Raw genomic sequence first — 19,119 nt, forward strand, 5'->3', positions numbered from 1 at the left:
GAGGTGATGTGTCCCTCCCCTCACATCCTATGAGTGCCCGTCATATGAACATGACTTAAGACTGTGATGTTGGCTTGGTCGCCTGGTTGAGGATAAGTCTGCAGGCGTCCTCACCCAATGTCACTGCTGTTCCCTTTCTGTTCTCTGGTCACTGAGCCCATCTCCACCTCCTAGGAGGGTAGAGGAGTTGCTGAGAATTTGTTAAATTTGTTAAATTCTCAACATAGATTAAAACCACATTGATAAATGTTTTGGGGGAGATACTGTGAAGTTATGCAAATATCCCATTTCCCCTTAAAAATCTCACCCACTATTTTTAGCATCATCAGTGAATCTTGCTTACAGCAATTGTCACTGTGGTATTAACACTGATTTTATATTTCCCTCATTCCTCCTGTTTATTAATTAGTTGTTTGTTTATTCAGTCATTCATTTGTATCAGAGTGACTCACGGGTATCACTTTATTCTCTGCCTTATAGTCCAACACTGTGTCACGTATTTAGCCACTCACATCAGTTCCAGCTCTGCCCCATTGGGAGCTCTCTGGTTGGCTTCTTTGTCCTCTTGACGTTCTGCATCCTGTGGTTTTTTGAGTGCTTCCTTACTTTCTGGCATTGCCTGGTTCCAGGATCATCTCATCGTATTTTCTCTTACACCCGTTCTCCAAGGAGCCTGATTGCTTTCTTTACAGGCAATATTTAGAAACCGTACATGGCAGTGAATGAGCTCACTGCTTCTGGGAACCCTTGCCGCTGGGCCCCCCCACCATTGCCCTGCTTATTATCTTTTTTTTCTAGAAATACATTGAAATCTTTGTACCTTTCTCTGAGAGTGAGAACAGGGCTCCTATCACCTATAACCTGCGATGGAATAGGCCAATCCTTCTAATAGGTGAATTCCGTGTTCCAGCTTGGATGCATTCTGGAGGAGGTGTTCCTGCTTTTGTGATTGACTGGTTGACTGTGAGCCCCCAGCTGCTTCTCTGTCTGTCTTGTGTTGGTGGATATATCCACCCCCAACACAAGCACCACCCAGTCATCACCCTTCGTCTTTAAACGGTGTTTCCAGTTGTGCAGCCTCATACATTGGACGCTGATTGACCTGCTGTCGTGCTTACCCCCCTGGATGTCAGATAGATCTCTGATGCGATGTCCTGCCTACTCTGTGACCCCCTTTCTACCCCAGGGCCCCCCTCTGGCCCCGTGACCCTCTCTTGACTCCACGGCCTCTCCTGGCCATGGTGCAGCTCCTTTCCTGCATGTGTGATGGGTTCTCTTGGGCAGCAGCATGCAGACCCTCTTGGCTGCGCCCTCAGATGCCCAGTGCAAATGTGGGGGCAGCTCCGCGAAGCTGTGCTGGCTCTTTCTCTGCAGTACAGCTTCCCATTTTCTGTACCCTGTTGTGTTCTGTTCCACACGTAGATTTTATGACCCACGCGCTGAGAAGTGCTATTGTAGGGTGTGCACTCTCCAGGGCTGCATGGAAGGTTATACTCCTCTTACCCTGTTCTCTCATTATCTCAGTGGTTTATTTATTATTTTTTTGTCAGTCGACGGGTGAGTCCATCATTTTGCTCACGATTGTGGTTACTCGCAGGCCATGTCGTTCAGTGTTCAGTGGCAGTTCAGGTTCCTCCTCTCTGAATGTCTTCTTGATAGCCCTTGCCAACTTTCCTATTTTTGTTACTAATTTGTAGAAATCCTTTATATATTTCAGTTCTTTGTTGGTTATGTGTCATAGATTTTCCTCCTCACTCTGCCCTACCTTTTAATTATTTGTATTTAAAAAAATTATTTATTTATTTATTTATTTTTGGTTGCTACAAGAAGACTTTCTCTAGTTGTGGCAAGTGGGGGCTACTCTTCGTTGCGGTGCTTGGACTTCTCATTCTGGCGGCTTCTGTTGCAGAGCGCAGGCTCTAGAGTGTGGGCTCAGTAGTTGTGGTGCACAGGCTTAGTTAGCCCAAGGCATGTGGAATCTTTCTGGACTAGGGATTGAACCTGTGTCCCCTGCATTGGCCAGCGGATTCTTAACTGCTGGACCACCAGGGAAGTCCTTAACTTTGTGTGTTTTGGGGCCTTCTCTTCCAGAAGTATTACATTTAATTTAGATGTAAACTTTCTTTATATCTTATGTATTTCTTGTTAATACTTGTCTACTTGGATGTGGTAAAAATATTTCCTACAAAATGTTTAAAGTGTAAGTGTGCTTATCACGTCTAGGTTTAGTTTTGTGCATTGGCGCCCTTGGTCAGACAGCCATTCTTCCTCACCCTGGTGCCACCCAAGTCCATGAGGGAGGCACTGGTTCAGGGCTGGGTGGTCTTCCTGCTCACCATTTGCTCCCTGAGTGTCAGGGCCACAGTCTGCATCTGCAGGGGCTGTGTCCGTCCCCCGTTCCCTGCCCCCGCCCCGGTTTCTCCTCTTCGGAATCATCTTGGTGATTCTTGATATCCTTTTTGGTCTCTATTTTAATTCCCCTACCTCTGTTTTTTCCAAGCCTCATCCTCATCCCTCTAAGGTCTGGACTAGAGAGGTGGAAGCCCGAAGCCTGAGTGTGCCCACCTCACTTGGTGGGTGAGATTGTCTAGTCAGGGGGACAGTCAGGAAGGTGTTGAGAGAAGAGGGCAGCAGATAGCTTCCAGAATGAAAGGCCATTTGCTCTCTTCCTCAGGACAGGGGCAGGGATGGGGTGTTGGGAGGGCTTATGGGAGGGAAACACTAGATAAAATCCCACAAAACGTGTGTTGCCAGGTGCCCGGTGTGCATGCACTTCCACGTGATTGTCACCTGAGAATCCTGGGAGGTGACAGGATGAAGAGCCTGCAGCCCAGAGTGGGTGTGAGTGGTCTGGCTCATCATCCTGAACCCCTGGCCCGTCTGCTGTCCACACTGACCCTTCCTAGGTTGGAGCCACCGGGAGTGGGGGGAGAGCCCCGTCTGGCTACATGTCCCAGTGATTGGAGTCCTTTCATTTCAGATGCTTTCTTATTGATTAAAATTGTTGCCTTTTAAAAGTTTTCTTGAAACATGGCTTTTCAAAAATAACAAAAACAAAAAGCCCAAATGAAGCAAACCTCATTAAAAACTAACCCCCAAATTCCAAATTGCAAAAACTAGTTTAAAGGGCCAGCTGGTAAATATTTCAGGCTTTGCAGATCACGCATTCTGGAGCCCAAAGCAGCCAGAGATGCTTTGTAAATGGGTTACTGTAGCTCGTTCCAGTGAACCTTTATTTACCAAACAGGTGCTGGGCTGTCATTTACCAACCCCTGACCTGTTGTATCTCAGACAGTGTCTTGGTAAAACACTTTGAAAATATAACAATAAAATTTACGTTAGCCTTCTCAGTACTAAGGACGGGACGTTTGTGACACGTGGCTGTGTTGCGGGTTGCATCCCTGATGATATGCAGCTCCTGAAAGTTTGGGTGTTGTTTTCCTCTGGTCCCATTACACACGTACCTCATGTTATCGCGCTTTGCTTTATTGTGCTTCACAGATACTGTGTTGTGTACCAGTTGAAGGTCTGTGGCGATCCTGTGTCAAGCAGGTCTCTCAGCCCCATTTCCCCAGCAGCATTTGCTCACTTCTTGTCTCTGTGTCACGATTTGGTAATTCTCCTAATATTTCAAAGCTTTTCATTATTATTATGTATGTTATAAATCTTTAATGGATGAGGAGTTGCTTCTTACGGATGTGCAAAGAAAGTGATTTCTTGAAATGGAATCTACTGGTGATGATGCTATGAAGATTATTGGTGAAATGACAGCAGAGCATTGAAATATTACATAAACTTAGCAGTAGGATTTGAGAGGACTGACTCCAATTTTGAAAGAAGATCTCCTGTGGGTAAAATGCTGTTGAACAGCATTGTCTGCTCGAGAAATCCTTCATGAAAGGAGGAGTCAACCCATGTGGCAGACTTCATTGTTGCCTCCTTTTAGGAAATCGCCACAGCCACCCCATCCTTCAGCAGCTATCACCTTGATCGGTCCATAGCCACCACATCAAGGCAAGACCCTCCACCAGCAAAAAGATTGACTCACTAAAAGCTCAGATGATGGTCAGTAGTATTTAGCAATAAAGTAATTTTAATTAAAGTATGTACATCATCTTTTTAGACATAATGCAGTTGCACAATTAACACAGAATAGTTGTATGGTATAGTGTAGACTACATGTAACTTCTGCATGCACTAGGAAACCAGAAAATTCTTGTGACTCACTTTATTGGGGTGTGTGGTGGTCTGGGACAGAACCTACCATATCTCTGAGATACATTTGTATCCCTCAGTTGGGAAGTCTGTTGGAACTTGAAATGGTAAAGCTAGTCATAAGTGTCCTGATTTTGGATGACTAGGAATAGAAAATTGATTTAAAAGACTAAGAATTCAGCATATTTATGGAGTAAATTATCTTTTTGTTTTAAAATGTATATTTCACATTTATACACTTGTAAAAAAAATTGGGATGTCTCTTTCCCTTGTTAAAGTAATTAACATGATTTAAGAAAATGTCTCACTATAACCAACTTATATCTTTTGTTAATTAGAAGAGTTTGTAGTAAATATTGATTATGTTTTTGTTGGCTGACCATCTGATACAGATTGTCAAATACATTCCCTAAATTTGCATTAACACCTGTTAAGTGATTCATGGGCATATCATGAGACTCCAAGCACCTTGCCTCGTTTATTTTAGGTAAATATAGAATCAGCTCGTATTTTTAACCGTACTGCAAAATTAATTTTAAAACATTAAAAGCACATTTTCAAAATATACTTGTTGTAAGAATTTTTTTTATTAAACTGAGCCTTCCTTAAGGTGGTGAGTGGGCGCTAAGGACCAGAAGGTATCCCAGAGGAGCTGGGCTTGTGCATGCAGTGACTGCAGGCGAGTCCTGTTCCCGGCTGGCCCCTGTGTTCCTCAGCTGGACTTTCTGTTTAGACAAGCTCCTGATCCAAGTGGTCAAGAGAAGAAAAGACTACACAAGGAAGCCAGGTTGAATGCAAAGGGCATGATAACTCCAAAAACTAGAGATTAAAATGTTAGAGTATTCCTGTTAGAAAATAGATGCGATGCCCTTCAGACTTCAAGGAGGGAAGGAGCTGTGAGATTGTTCGATGATAATGATGGTGCTTGAGTTATCAAACATCTGGAAGGAAGGAAGTAGGAAGACAACTTAGCCAGGAGAAGGCGTTTGTATACTCAGAAACCAACAAAGAATTTTATCAAAAATTTATGGAGAACTTCTTCAAACCAGGGAAAGCACAAGCAAAAGCCATGGCAGGAATTTTGCAGAAATGAGTCGCATATGGCCAGTTAACATTATATGCAGGGAAATGTGAATCAAGACCGATCGGAAACACTATTTTTTGTGTGTATTTACTTGATAAAACTTGAGAAAGTGTTCCAGTGTTGAGCAGGACCCTGTGCACACCACTGTTGAGTGAGAATTGGGGCAGCCCTTGGAAATGAGTTTCCCACTGTCTCTTAAGGGTGAGATGCTTTCTTTTATACCCTTGACCCAGCAGATCCACTCCTGGGTGAATAGTCAAGACAGATCCTTCAGGTTTGGTGACACAGAAAGGAGAGGATAGCATAATGAATGTCTGTGAGGTTCCCCCACTTCCTCATTAACAATATGTCAGAATTCATGTTTCGTTTCTTTCTCTAATCCCTTTTTTTTCTGATGTGGCAGAGCCCAGAAATCACAAACTTTCTTTCACCCATGCGTACTTCAGTAAAAAAGAAAAGTGGACTAAATGAATATCACAACTGAACAAATTTATAATTCCCTGTAATCATCTAATGTCCAGACTGCATTCACTTTTCCCTCATTGTCTCAAAATGTCTTTTTACAGTTGGTTTTTTCAGAATACCTGTCCAGCAAGTCCAAATGTTACATTTGGTTTCTGTATCTTCTAAGTCTCTTAATTTATAATAATTCCTCTTTTTTTTTTTTTATTTTATGATGCCCTTTGTAACCATTTGTTTGTAAAGAAACTTAGAACTTTGTCTATTGTAATTTCCCAGATGCTGGACTTGGCAGGTTTTATGTTGGTGGTTTTGATGGATACGTTCTCTGCTGCTTCTGCTGTCTGTGGTCTGGTGGTTAGACCTATGGTGTGGAGCAGATTTAAGGCTCAGCATTAGGGCAGGACTACCACAGAGGTGAGGTTCCCTCAGGAGGTGCCTGGTATCTTGCTGTTGTGGACACAGCAGGATTTTCTGGTCCTTCTGTGAGCAGACTCCCATCCACCTCTCACCTAGAGCTCAGCATCCGTCAAGGAATGCTGCCCAGACTCAGCGTTTCCATTGTAGGTTACACAGTGGTGATTATCTCATTCTGTTATACCTTTATTTATTATTTTTGGCTGCACGGGCTTTTATCGAGTGGCAGCGAGTGGAGGCTACTCTTTAGTTGCGGTGCGCAGGCTTCTCATCGTGGTGGCTTCTCTCATTGTGGGGCACGAGCTCCAGATGTGGGATATGGTAGGATCAGTGAGGAGAGCAGGAAATCAACACGAGATGGGGCTGCTCTGCAAAGGGAGAGGATGAACTACTGTCTGCTAATGTACATACACACGTACTGTCTACACCATGTACACCGCCCCCACAGGCTTGCACGCACACACAGCACGAACATGCTCACACCACATGTTCACATCACACACGCACACATGCACATGGAAGTGCTCACACACTGTGTACTGTGTACTCCACACACACACACTGTGTACTCCACACACAGGTACACACCACACACGTGCTCACAGCACATACTCACTCACATGTACACACGCACACCACATTCCTCATGCACAAGCCCTGGCCTCTCCCCCGGGTACATGGACAGTGGCATCTACAGGTGGGTGAGGAGCTGTCACACCTGTGTACCACTGAACACCCAGGAGAGGTGGCCTTTGCCTTAGAGCATGAGGGACAGGTGTGAGTGAGTGGAGGCAGGATGTTCCAGGGTGGAAGCAGCTCTTTTCTGGCTCCGGGAACCTGGTAAGTGCTGGCCAGCACCTGTCTCCACATAGTAGGGAATCTACCCATCCCCCCGCCCCAAACCCTGGGAACCTGGAAAGGGGCTTGAGAGTGCCCCCTGCTGAATTATAACCTGTTCCCTATATGGGCTCCAGCCTCCTGCACAGAAGCCTTTATTTGGGGGCTGTGACCCCTTTTACCCACCACTTCTCCCACTCCCACGCTGCCACCCCCACAGGGCAGGGGATTGGAGAGAGGGAGGGGGGAGGTGGCCTGAGTTCCTTTCCCACCTGTGCAGGTGATGCTGGCTGTGGGCACCTGCAGAGTCTCTCCTTTGGAGAGGGCCTTTTCTTTAACAGTCACAACCCTGTTATCTGGGCTGATCCGGCTCATCAGGCGTGGGTGCTGCAGTGAGGCCTGCTCCCTGTCTGCACCCTGGCTGCTGACGCATGCTCCTCCTCCCACCCTTCCCACTCCCCCCGCCCCCTTCCCCCTCCCACCCCAGTTCTGGCCAGCAGCTACAGGGGTGTGGCTGTAGGCTGGTCTGGGAGGACAGGGTGAGGGCGGGGGCCCAGAGAACCTGCATGTGACAGGAGACTTCTTTTATGCACACTGTCGGTGGGAAATAATCAACTTTATTGAATGAGAATGTGGATTTAGAGTGTTAAAAACACCCAGAAGCTTGCTGATCTGTGCTGGGGAAAAGCTGCAGGTCCATACAGGGTTGCAGGGGGCAGGGAGGTGTGCGTGCCTGCTGAGCTGCCCACCCTGTGATGCTCCCTGGCCAGCGCCCTCCACAGACACCAGCTCCACAGCGCTCGCCTCTGCCTGTGGCTGTCTTCTCCCCGAGGTTCTTCACGTTGTCCCTCTGTGCGTGTGTCTTTGTGTCCAGAGCCCCCTCCCTTTAAGGACACGGTCGCATTGGGTCAGGGCCTACCCTAACGGCCTCATTCTAACGGATTACATCTGTATAGACTGTGTCTCCGCGTGAGGTGCCGAGGGCTAGGACTTTAACACACTCATTTTGGGGGACACAGTTCCGCCCGCAGCAGCCACCAGTTTACCAGCCCAGAGAGCCTGGGCTGTGGCAGAGGCCCAGCCTCAGATTTAAGGTGCAGAAGGCACACCCACAGGAGGGAAACATGTTCTTGGCTTACAGCGTTCACCTGAAAAGTGCATCCTCATTAACCACCACTCGCGGCCCCTCCTGACCAGAAGTGAGAGGCTGATGGGGTACAGCCCTTGACCCTCTTGTGTGTTTTCCTCTGCAGACATGTGGGCGTGCACAGGAATGTGGCAGCCCACCCATCAGCCTCTCCCTCCAGGCGCATCAGCGGGCTCCGCACGCGCAGGAGAACGGGGCTGCATGTACCTGTTGTTGGGATGGGCGTGCTCATAGGTGTTGTCTCCTCCTCGACTAGGTTTCTGTCTTTTAATTTAGATCAAAAACTTACTATGATGGACTCTCAACTTATTTTTATGTGGTGTTTTTACTGTTATTAACAGTTAAATTTTGTGACAGTTGTTTTATTGTGTTTTATTTTTGACATCAGCTTCTGGCCATGCCTGTTTGCATCTGTGCTGGGTTGGTAATACACGTACAAGAAGATTCAGCTGACGGAGTTTCTTTCCTAGGCTGTCTCATAAGCACACTGCTCACGTCTGAAGAAAGTCTGCAGTTCAGTGCAGTGCCTTGGCTTTGATTTATTTACCAGGGGAAGATGGAGGCTGGGTTTGGATTAGAATTGAAGTTGAGTAGCTACAGGCTAAAGTGGTTTTTTGGTATCCCCTCCGCCCCGCCTTTTTTTAAAAAAAGATATGGCCTGCCAAGCAGTTTATGGGAAACCAGGCACCCACAAGCCCCAGGATGTTATTAATTAGGCTCTTTGGCTTATGGACTGGTCTGGTTTCTAAGCTTTGTGAAGACCAGGAGGGCCAGGCTATGCCATGGACTGCATTGACAGATATTTTTCCTAACCTTGAGGGTGCTACACAGGGTCTTCTCCTTGGATTTTCCCTTTGTTCCTGTGACTTCCCATTGAGGCCCGAATTGGGTGGTCAGAAAGGAAATCAGCCAGAGGGAAGGGGACTTTTAGACGCAAAACCAAGCAAGGTTAGGTGAACGTTCTCAGGACCTGGAGACAGTATGTTCCTGGGACCCTGTGGGCTTCCTGCCCTGCTTGTGGGCCTGGGCTGTCGTCTTACTTCTTGTTCTTTCTCAGGAGACAGGAGCAGTTCCAGAGAAACCCCGACAGCTACAACGGTGCTGTGCGTGAGAACTACACCTGGTCCCAGGACTACACCGACCTAGAGCTCAAGGTGCCGGTGCCCAAGCACGTGGTGAAGGGCAAGCAGGTAACCGCCAGGTTCTTCCAGCTTCATCTGCTCAGCTTCTTTCCTGAAGCAAAGGCTTCAGGCTGTGGGCTGCACTGGAGCTGCTTAGCCACCAGCACAAGACTGCTTCTTGTCTTCAGTCACCAGCATGCCAGTCTCCACCCTCTTTAACCACGTCAAGTATGAGACCCAACTTAGCCTCCTATGTGAATAGCACCTGAGCTTTTTTTTCTTTGTAATTATAGTATTCTCATATCATTTATTGTCTTTAGTCTCTGCAAAAGCACTACAGAGTAGGCAAGGCAGTTATTGTTACACCCATTTCACACTGGAGAAGATGGAGTCCTGAGAGGCAAAGCAGAGCACCACAGGTTCTGTTGTGATAAGTGGACAGTCCTGTGGTCTGTGGAGCTGTAACATTTATAGCTTGAGTGGGTTTCTCCATCTTAATGAGCTTGAGTGAGTAGAAATTTAATCTTTTAGTGAGATAGAGATGTTTACTTGGGGACCTTGCTGAGAATAACATTATTATAGCTCGTTGTAAGTAGGCAGGCTTCACATTAAAGAAAAAAACTCTCATGTGAAATGGGACATTGTTACTATAATCCACAATGTAAAAAATTCTTATATATGCTAGAAACTGTTTTCTTATTTCATTTGTCATGAGAAACTACAACCTGCAAAGTAAGTGGTATCTTTCATGTTTTATAGATGAGAAATTGAGGCCGAGAGAAGTTACTCAGTTATCCAAGTTGACATGGAAAAGTCACCATGTGTCTCCTTCACTCTTGCTATGCCAGGAACAGTGAGCACTGTCTGAATGTTTTAGAAGGAGTGAGTGACTGAATGGGTGCCCTGGTACAGCCGTGGTTTGATTCAGGTGTGTCTGCTTCTAAAGCTCATACTGTTTTCCCTGTGTCCCACTCCTCACTTTAAAAGCAGAAACAACTGCAGCCTTCTTTAAAAGGGATGGTCCCAGAGCATATGAAACGGAAGTTGAGTTTCATGTACGTTTCAGAGAAAGGACCACTGTGTGAAGTGGCTCCTGCTGGTCTGGATACATGTCAGATCCAGGCTCTAGGCAGTGAGCAAGCCCTTCCAGGCCTTCCCCTTAGCCCACTTCCATCCTGAGGTCCCTCCTGGTCCCTTTATGATTACCCAGGCTTTACCTAAAATAAACCTGCCCTCTGCAGCAGTCTGGGTGGGTCTGGGGAAGCCTCTAGAAGACTGCAACTTCCTACCAGTGTCAGATAAATGCAGTTCATCCTGCAGCATGGAACACAGGAGCAGGACTAGAGCCCCTGGGTCTTCACAGCTCCTTGTGGGTGTATGTCAGGGCGCCGTGGGGATGGTGTCAGCTGCAGCAGCACTGTCTACCCATCTCTCCCTTTCTCTCCTTCCCCACTAGCCCAGGAGATCTCACTAGGGCTCAGTGACCTCCTGACCCAATGGACTTTAGGATCCAGGTCATACTGGGTACCTAGGGGTCATCCCCACAGAATCCTACTTTTGATGACTGTGTCCTCTCTGACACTGTAGGTCAGAGCCAGCGCAGGCTGTGTTGCCCAGCATGCTTTAGAATTTTAGTTGGTCAGGTGTTGATTTTCATTGTTTTTTTGGTAGGATTACCTTGTATGTAGGCAAATAAATTATGAAAAGTGTTGGTTACACACTTAATGAAAAATGTTAGAGCTTCCTGGTCCAGCGTGTCTTCTAACTTCTCCATGAACTTCGGGAACTTTCTCTGGAAGGACTTTCGTTAGGCCCAACCTAAAGCTAGTTATTTTGGGGAATTCCCTGGCAACCCAGTGGTTAGGACTCATGTTTTTAGGGCTGACGACTCAGGGTTGATCCCTGATGGGGGAACTAGGATTCCTCCAGCTGCACAGCATGGCCTCCCCACAAAAGGCAAACCCCACCCCCCAAAAACCCCAAACTAGGTATTTTGACTTAAGAGGCCTAGGTCACCTGACAGCTCTTACTGAGCTTCCATGGCTACCTGGGAAGCCTGTTCATTGAAAACAGCATTTCAGATGTGCCCACTAGTCACTGGGGTGTCAGTCTCATGAGTCCAAGCTCTGCCGCCAGCAGTGTGTTTTGAGGGGCCTGCCCTTCATCCTACTGTGCTAAGGGACGGACCGCCATGCCCCCGGCACATCCTTGCCTCTCAGCTCCACTTGTCTTGACCTCTGGGGTGAGATGGCCTCGGTTTCACTGAGGATGGCCCTGGGTTTTGCTCATTTCTGCATTTGACATTTACTGAGCCCGTGACGGTCCCTGAGACTGGTATGAGATGACTGCACTGGAGCTGACATGTGGGGCTCAGGTACAAGGCAGGTGCGCCAGCACAGTTCCAGGCTGTGTTGGAGCGTAAACAGGCTGTTTGTTTAACCTGCGCTGTGCAGCCAGGCACCCCTAGGGCCCTTCCTCCAGCAGTCCTTTGAGGCTTTGCGGTTCACAGGAGGAAACACAGAGAGGGTCAGGGTGTCCAGGCTGGCTTTTTCTGGAGCTAGCGCTCCCTGCACTCGGGGGTGTGTGGATGAACCTGAGTGTTTGTGGTGTTGGGACTGGAAGAGGCTCATTCTTTGTAAGGCAGTTATTTATCTAGTGTTGGCCCGTTGTGATACTTGCTGATTTAATTTGCACTAATCTCCTGTGTGGTTAGATTTTCTTTTCTCTTTCAGTAGTAGTTTTTCCCCAAGACATTAAAAAAAAAAGTATGATTGATACACAGTGTTAGTTTTAGGATAATGGTTTGATATCTGTGTGTTGTGCAACGATCACCACAACGTCTGGTTAACATCTCACCATACTATAGAGCTCCGTGTGTGTGTGTGTGTGTGTGTGTGTGTGTGTGTGTGCATGCGCGCTGAGAACTTTTAACATACTCTCCTCAGCAACTTTCAAATTCTGTATTTTTCTTAAAAATTCATGATCGCTCTAGTTTTTAGTGATCTAAGAGATTTAGTTATGCCTCACTTATGGCACCCCACTCCAGTACTCTTGCCTGGAAAATCCCATGGATGGAGGAGCCTGGTAGGCTGCAGTCCATGGGGTCATGAAGAGTCAGACACGACTGAGCGACCTCACTTTCACTTTTCACTTTCATGCATTGGAGAAGGAAATGGCAACCCACTCCAGTGTTATTCCCTGGAGAATCCCATGGACGGAGAAGCCTGGTGGGATGCCATCTATGGGGTCGCACAGAGTCGGACACAACTGAAGCGACTTAGCAGCAACAGCAGCACTTAAAGTTTGAGAGTAAGTTTATTTTGTATCTCTTGGCTTTTGCTGGCCTAAGGGTTTTTCTGAGTTGCCAGTTTCTTTCTGGACTGGCTCCTTTCCAGTTGTTCCCTGCGGCACCTGTCACAGCTACCTGTGGGCAGTGTTTATTTTTGGTTTTTGTCTGTGGCACCTTTCAGATACCATCATGGTGGTAGCTGTGATGGTAGCAGCTCAGCTGATGAAGTCGCAGTTGTTCTGGGTTTGTAAGTAGCTTTCTGTGATGGGGGCAGGCATGTTGGGCATAACAGGTAGATGTGGCAGGCACCGAGTGTTAATGGAGGGCGGTCCTGGGCCCCCTCTTCTTCAGCTGTAGCTTGTGCTTGAGGCCTCAGAACACTGCTTCTCCTTTACTCCTTTTTGATTTTTTTTTTCTGTGGAAATGGGTTTGCTTCTCAGGTGTAGTGGGGGACAGCTAAATGCATGTGGGTTATGCTTTATGTTCAAGTGTTGTTATTTTACATGCAACCATTTTTAAATTTTTGTAATTTCTATTGTTTTGCTGGTGAATCTAAAGGAAAATTTCTCAAAATGAAGCTTTGGTCTCTTTCATTCATGAGATGTAGTTAGATCTTTGCTCTGCACAGGAAAAGCAGCCAAGTTCCCCATTCTGTGCTCAGCGTAGCCATGAAGTCGGGAGAAGGAACTTTGCAGTCAGGACGGAGATCTTTGTGTGATCGCAGAAGCCAGCTGGGGCTGGTTGTAAACATGGCCTTTGATTGAATCATAGGATTTTAATGATGGAAAATTGAACTCCAGAGATTTTTAGTCTAACCTCTCACTTGGCACATGAGAAAACTTTCCTGGAGATGTGAACTGCTAAGGCCCTACACTGTCTGGTGAGATGGTGGCGGAACAGAGAGCGGGACCCCGCTCCCACCCCCTTCTCTGTTTGATCAGTCATCTTCTGAGTGGAAAATATCATGATATTGTTGTGCACAGTCCTGACTGGATGACAGTGAGTGACAAGTGAATTAATTTCCTTTGCAATATTCTCTTTCCTCTCGGAGATGGTGCATGGTCTATATTGACTAATGAAGTCCTGCAGGCTGGTGGGCTCATGACCATGCTGCATGTCATCTCTAGCCTCACTATGGGAACCTTCCAGAAGAGCACCAAGACCCCTTGGCATGTCTTATACAGTGATGCTGTGCCCCAGAGCTCAATGCAGCTGTTGGAATTTGTGCTAAAAAGCTCTGCAACACAGTGTTCCCTTCTTAGAAGGCGTTTAGAAAAAAATGTAGGAAGACTTTTATTATAGGAAACTTCCATAGCAGAAAAGGCTAATAGGTTGCATTTATCTATTAAAAAAATTTTTTTTTGCTTGAATGCATAGGACACTTACCTGTTTAAAACAATAAAAATGTACAATGAAAAGTTTCTCTCCTGCTTCTGTCTTTTTATCCTATTCCAGCCCCCACCCCAAACTCAGAAATCACATTCCTGGTTTCTGGGATCTTTTGGCAGGTGTTTTCTTTCTTTCTTTCCTTTTTCTTTTTTTTTTAAAGATTTTTGATGTGGGCCATTTAAAATTTTTTTATTGTATTTGTTACAGTGTTGCTTCTGTTTTTATGTTTTGATTTTTTGGCCACAAGACATGTGGGATCTTGGTTCCCTGACCAAGAATAACCTGCACCCCCTCCATTGGAAGCGAACCTTAACCACTGAACCACCAGGGATGTCCTGCCAGATGTTTTCTATGTGTATCTTGTCAAATATGACTTGATACCATCATGACCCTACAGGCGATACACTCGCATTGCCCACATTGGCCCTTCCAGGGAGGCTCTGGTCTCTTGTTTGCTGCCCTGCTGCCCGCGCCTTAGCTGAGCCTGCCAACCAGCAGGTGGCTGCCCAGGGAAGTCTCAGGGGACCTAGAATTTCCCCTGATGTCCAGCTTCATCTATCAGGACCCAGAGAGTGTGTGTGCCTGAGCCCACTGCCCCTTCCACTCGGGGCTCCAGTCTCTGGTTTTACTCTGGTCGGGCTGTTTTGGTGGTACTTACTCCACTTTCACTATGTCCCTTTGGATCAGGAGTTTCTTGAATAGTTTTTTGTTTTTCTGGAGTTTCTTCATGTCTTGCTTTTTTTTCTTGTCAAAAATAGTACACTATCATCATAAACTCAGAATTACCCAGATTCTCACTGGTAATCTGTATTGTCTAGAAATCATTCTCTGCAGACCATTTCACCCATGACTCCCATTTGGACTGATTATTTTCTAGTTCAATATTATATAGCTTGCATCCTAGAACTTTTTTTTAACCTCACTTCTAGATTAAATTCACTGTGTTTTAGATCCTTTCTGGGCCTTCCTCCTTACCCCCTCCCCCTTTATTTTTATTGAGATGTAATTGACATATATCATTGTAGTAGGTTCAGGTGTGCAGCATAAATACTTGAAATGTGTATGTGTATATATATATACATATATGTAGCAAAATAATTTCCACCATCAGTTTAGTTAAGATTACCACCTCACATAGTCACAGTTTTTTTCTTGTGATGAGAACTTAGTTCTCCTGTCTTAGCCACTTTTAAATATACAAGTATTGTCAATTATAGTCACCACGCTATACTTTAGATTCCCAGAACTTACTCATTTTATAAGTAGAAGTTTGTACTCTTTGACCCTCCTTCACCCAGGATCTTCCTCTGTTTTAGTTTCATCCTCATTTTGTTATGTTACAGCCTCAAGTAACTTTCTCAGAATGATGGTGTGGTAATAAATACAGTGCTCCTGAGTGTCTTCAGTTCAGTTCAGTTCAGTCGCTCAGTCGTGGCCGACTCTTTGTGACCCCATGGACTGCAGCATGCCAGGCTTCCCTGTCCATCACCAACTCCCAGAGCTTACTCAAATTCATGTCTATCAAGTTGGTGATGCCGTCTAACCATCTCATCCTCTGTCGTCCCCTCTCCTCCTGCCTTCAATCTTTCCCAGCATCAGGATCTTTTCCAGTGAGTCAGTTCTTTGCACCAGGTGGCCAAAGTATTAGAGTTTCAGCTGCAGCATCAGTCCTTCTAATGAATATTCAGGACTAATTTCCTTTAGGATGGACTGGTTGGATCTCCTTGCTGTCCAGGGGACTCTGAAGCGTCTTCTCCAACACCACAGTTCAAAAGCATCAATTCTTTGGTGCTCAGCTTTGTTTATGGTCCAGTTCTCACATCCATACGTGACTACTGGAAAAACCATAGCTTTGACTAGATGGACCTTTGTTGGCAAAGTAATGTCTCTACTTTTTAATATGCTGTCTAGGTTGGTCATAGCTTTTCTTCCAAGGAGCAAACGTCTTTTAATTTCATGGCTGCAGTCACCATATGCAGTGATTTTGGAGCCCCCAAAATAGTCTCTCACTGTTTGCATTGTTTCCCCATCTATTTGCCATGAAGTGATGGGACCGGTTGCCATGATCTTAGTTTTCTGAATGTTGAAACATTTCTGAATGTTTTAAGCCAACTTTTTCACTCTCTTCTTTCACTTTAATCAAGAGGCTCTTTAGTTCTTCGCTTTCTGCCATAAATGTGGTGATATCTGCATATCTGAGGTTATTGATATTTCTCCCGGCAACCTTGATTCCAGCTTGTGCTTCATCCAGCCCGGCATTTCGCATGATGTACCCTGCCTATAAGTTAAATAAGCAGGGTGACAATATACAACCTTGACGTACTCCTTTTCCTATTTGGAACCAGTCTGTTGTTCCATGTCCAGTTCCCACTGTTGCTTCTTGACCTGCATACAGATTTCTCAGGAGGCAGGTCAGATGATCTGGTATTCCCATCTCTTGAAGAATTTTCCACACAGTCAAAGGGTTTGGCGTAGTCAATAAAGCAGAAGAAATGCAGTTATTTTAACCTTTCACTTATTTTGTGATTTGAGTTCATATGGAATTCTAACTTTAAAGAAGAGAGTTCCCTGGTCTTTTGCTGCTGTGGTCCAGGTTCAGTCCCTGGGAGGGGAACTGAGATCCAGCAAGCTGCGTTGTGTGGCAAAAACAAATAAGCAGACTCCCCCAGCATGATTGTAGGTGTCATTCTTTTGTTTTCTTACATCCACTGTTATTGATTGTAGTAATCTCTTCCATTCTGGTTCTTTGTGCGTAAACGTTTCCCCTGTTACATAGAACTTTTTGGAACTTATTCTAAATAGCAATATGAATTGTCATCTTTCATTCCTTCTGTTCAGCCCTCAGTGGGTTCTTTCAAACTGAAGACATGTTTTTCTTAAGCACGGGTCGTTGTCTTGTCATAGTTTCTGGGATGTCAAACTGATTGCCTGGGTTGGTTTCTTATTCTACCTTGAGTTTTTTTATTTTATCTTCCAGTTTTTTTATTTTATCTTTTTTATTTTATCTTTCCTTTCTATTGAAAATTTTATTTTCACTCTATTTTTTTCTAAGTATCTTTTGTTTTTTTTGTCTAGTTCTGTTTTCGTGTTTTATTCTGGTTCTGCAGATGCAGAATCTTCTCAGGTCTCTCAGAATATAAATTGGACATATTTTCAAATTGCCTTTTTTCTTAGGTAGCTCTACAGTCTTTACCCTTTTTGTTGTTGTTAACCTAAGTCTGTCTTTGGGGGCTGCTGCTTTTTCTCATAGGATACAATCCTTAGTTCCCTATTAGTTTTTTTATTTAAAAAATATATGGTCCTCGTTCTTTTGAGTGTGGAATGATGATGGTTTTCTCCTTTACGTGTCTGAGGTCTGCTCCTCCCATCACTGCTCACAGCTGAGGGCTTGACTGGTGGTTGGCTTTGCCTTATGGTGTACTGGGCCAGTGTCCACCCAGTCCCCTCAGCTGCTGGCCAGGTTTTCTGGAGCTGGGCTGCCTGTTGCTCAGTGGCACACAGTGGGTTCCAGTCTCTCCTGATAGGGCTTTGCTGGCCCAGCTACCCTGTGGACTGACTCAGCTGCTCTGCCTCCACTCTCCGTGCTTGCTGACTGCCAGCCGGAGGCCCCACGCAGCTGTGCTTGTCCCTGTTCTGTGGTGTCTGTCCCCACACACTTCTCCTTCCTCTCCATAGAGCTGTCAAAAGCTTGTCTGTCCCAGCCTCTCCCTACTCACCTTGTGCTGTCCGGGGTTTTTCTGTTTGTGTTTTGTTCCTCTCATCTCTGTGGGTCAGAGGATGACCACCTGTTCTCAGAGTGACGCCTTGGACTGGAGCTCTTGGAAGTGTCTCCTGCCTGGTTTCCCTTGGTGCCTGGGTGCATCCCCTTTGTACAAGAGACAAGTGTTGTGGAAGCTCACCCAGATTTGGAAATTATCCTGTTAGGTGAAGCTGGCTGGAGAATTTCATTTGTTAAAGCGAGCTTGTTCCTGGGAGGCCAACTGATGGAGCCTTGGTCCACTCTGTCAAGTGTTCTTCGCACATCTGAGTTCATGGTCAGGGACACAATTTGGCCAGTGATTGTCTGGACCCATCTAGGAGTGAGCTGGGCTGCTGTTGGGCAGCTGGGAGTGAAGTGAGTTGTGCCTGTGCCGTAGCAGGATCAGTCGAGAAAGTGGTAATTCTCCCAGAAGTTGAGTGTAAGTGGAGCTGGGGCTTACAGGGCCTGACTCGGCCGGCCTGTGGGTATGGTGTGTGCAGACATCGTTTTCCTTTCCATCACTCATTTATGGTTATTTAAAATTCAGGTAGGTTATAGTATCAGATTCCATCAACGTGTGTGTAAACTCCATTTAGAAAATTCTGTGACACTGAGGGAATCTTTCCAAGTGCTTTATAAGCATTTAATAAGCACTTACCAGGTGACATGGGAGGGCCACCTCCAAACTGTTTTGACACCTTGACTGACCCCACGCTCCGGTGAGAAAGGTCTAAGTTAGCCAGCCTCTGTTCATGTAATGAATACATTGTGTAAATACTATTATAAAAAGATTTTTGCATTATAAAACACAGAATTTAAAATTTTAAAGAAAAAGGGGTGGTGGAGGTGGTGGGGAAATCCCTGTAGTTCTGTTTTCTTTCCTGGACTGTTTACTGATCTGAATGTACTTGGGATGCTGCTTGCTGGGATCCACGCATGAAGCAAAGCCCCTAGTCCAGCAGCTCCAGCACAGGTGTGAAGACAGATGTGTGAGAGCAGAGATCCAGCGAATGAGTATATGGGAGAACAGAGACAAAATGTAAAACCAGAGGATCTGGCGTCACCCTCCTGGGTGAAAGCCGAGCTGTGGCCATAGCCGGCACAGCAGCTCCTGGAGGGAAGAGGAGCTGGCTGCTCTGGCCCCCGGGCATGTCCTCTGGGGTGGGACTGCTCCGGACCCCAGACAGCAAGGTGGGCCTGGGGAGAGTAGCCGCCTGCTACACTGGCCCTGCTTGCCTTCCGTCCAGGGAGTTGGTCTCCCCTAACTGGAGAGGAGATTCTGCTCCCACAAAGCACCCCCTGTTACTGTTAGGCGTATTGAAACTGTAAGTGCGTTCTCTTGAAGGACATGACGACACAGTCTCCTTCATGTATGAATTGGTATTATTTTCTTGGTTCAGTGGACCTGGTGACGCTTGGCAT

At 46.0% G+C, this 19,119-nt stretch overlaps 1 protein-coding gene across 2 annotated transcripts in view; it reads left to right on the plus strand.

Moving 5' to 3' along the window:
* NUDCD3 (NudC domain containing 3) overlaps nucleotides 1–19,119 on the plus strand; it is a 70,703-nt gene that overhangs the window by 36,778 nt on the left and 14,806 nt on the right. For both annotated transcript variants that reach the window (XM_070788009.1, XM_019958932.2), the window contains exon 3: nucleotides 9,217–9,349. In XM_070788009.1, coding sequence (XP_070644110.1) covers nucleotides 9,217–9,349 — 133 coding nt within the window. The remainder of the gene's footprint in view (nucleotides 1–9,216; nucleotides 9,350–19,119) is intronic.

This window comes from Bos indicus, chromosome 4 (assembly GCF_029378745.1).
Source record: "Bos indicus isolate NIAB-ARS_2022 breed Sahiwal x Tharparkar chromosome 4, NIAB-ARS_B.indTharparkar_mat_pri_1.0, whole genome shotgun sequence".
Classification (NCBI taxonomy): domain Eukaryota; kingdom Metazoa; phylum Chordata; class Mammalia; order Artiodactyla; family Bovidae; genus Bos; species Bos indicus.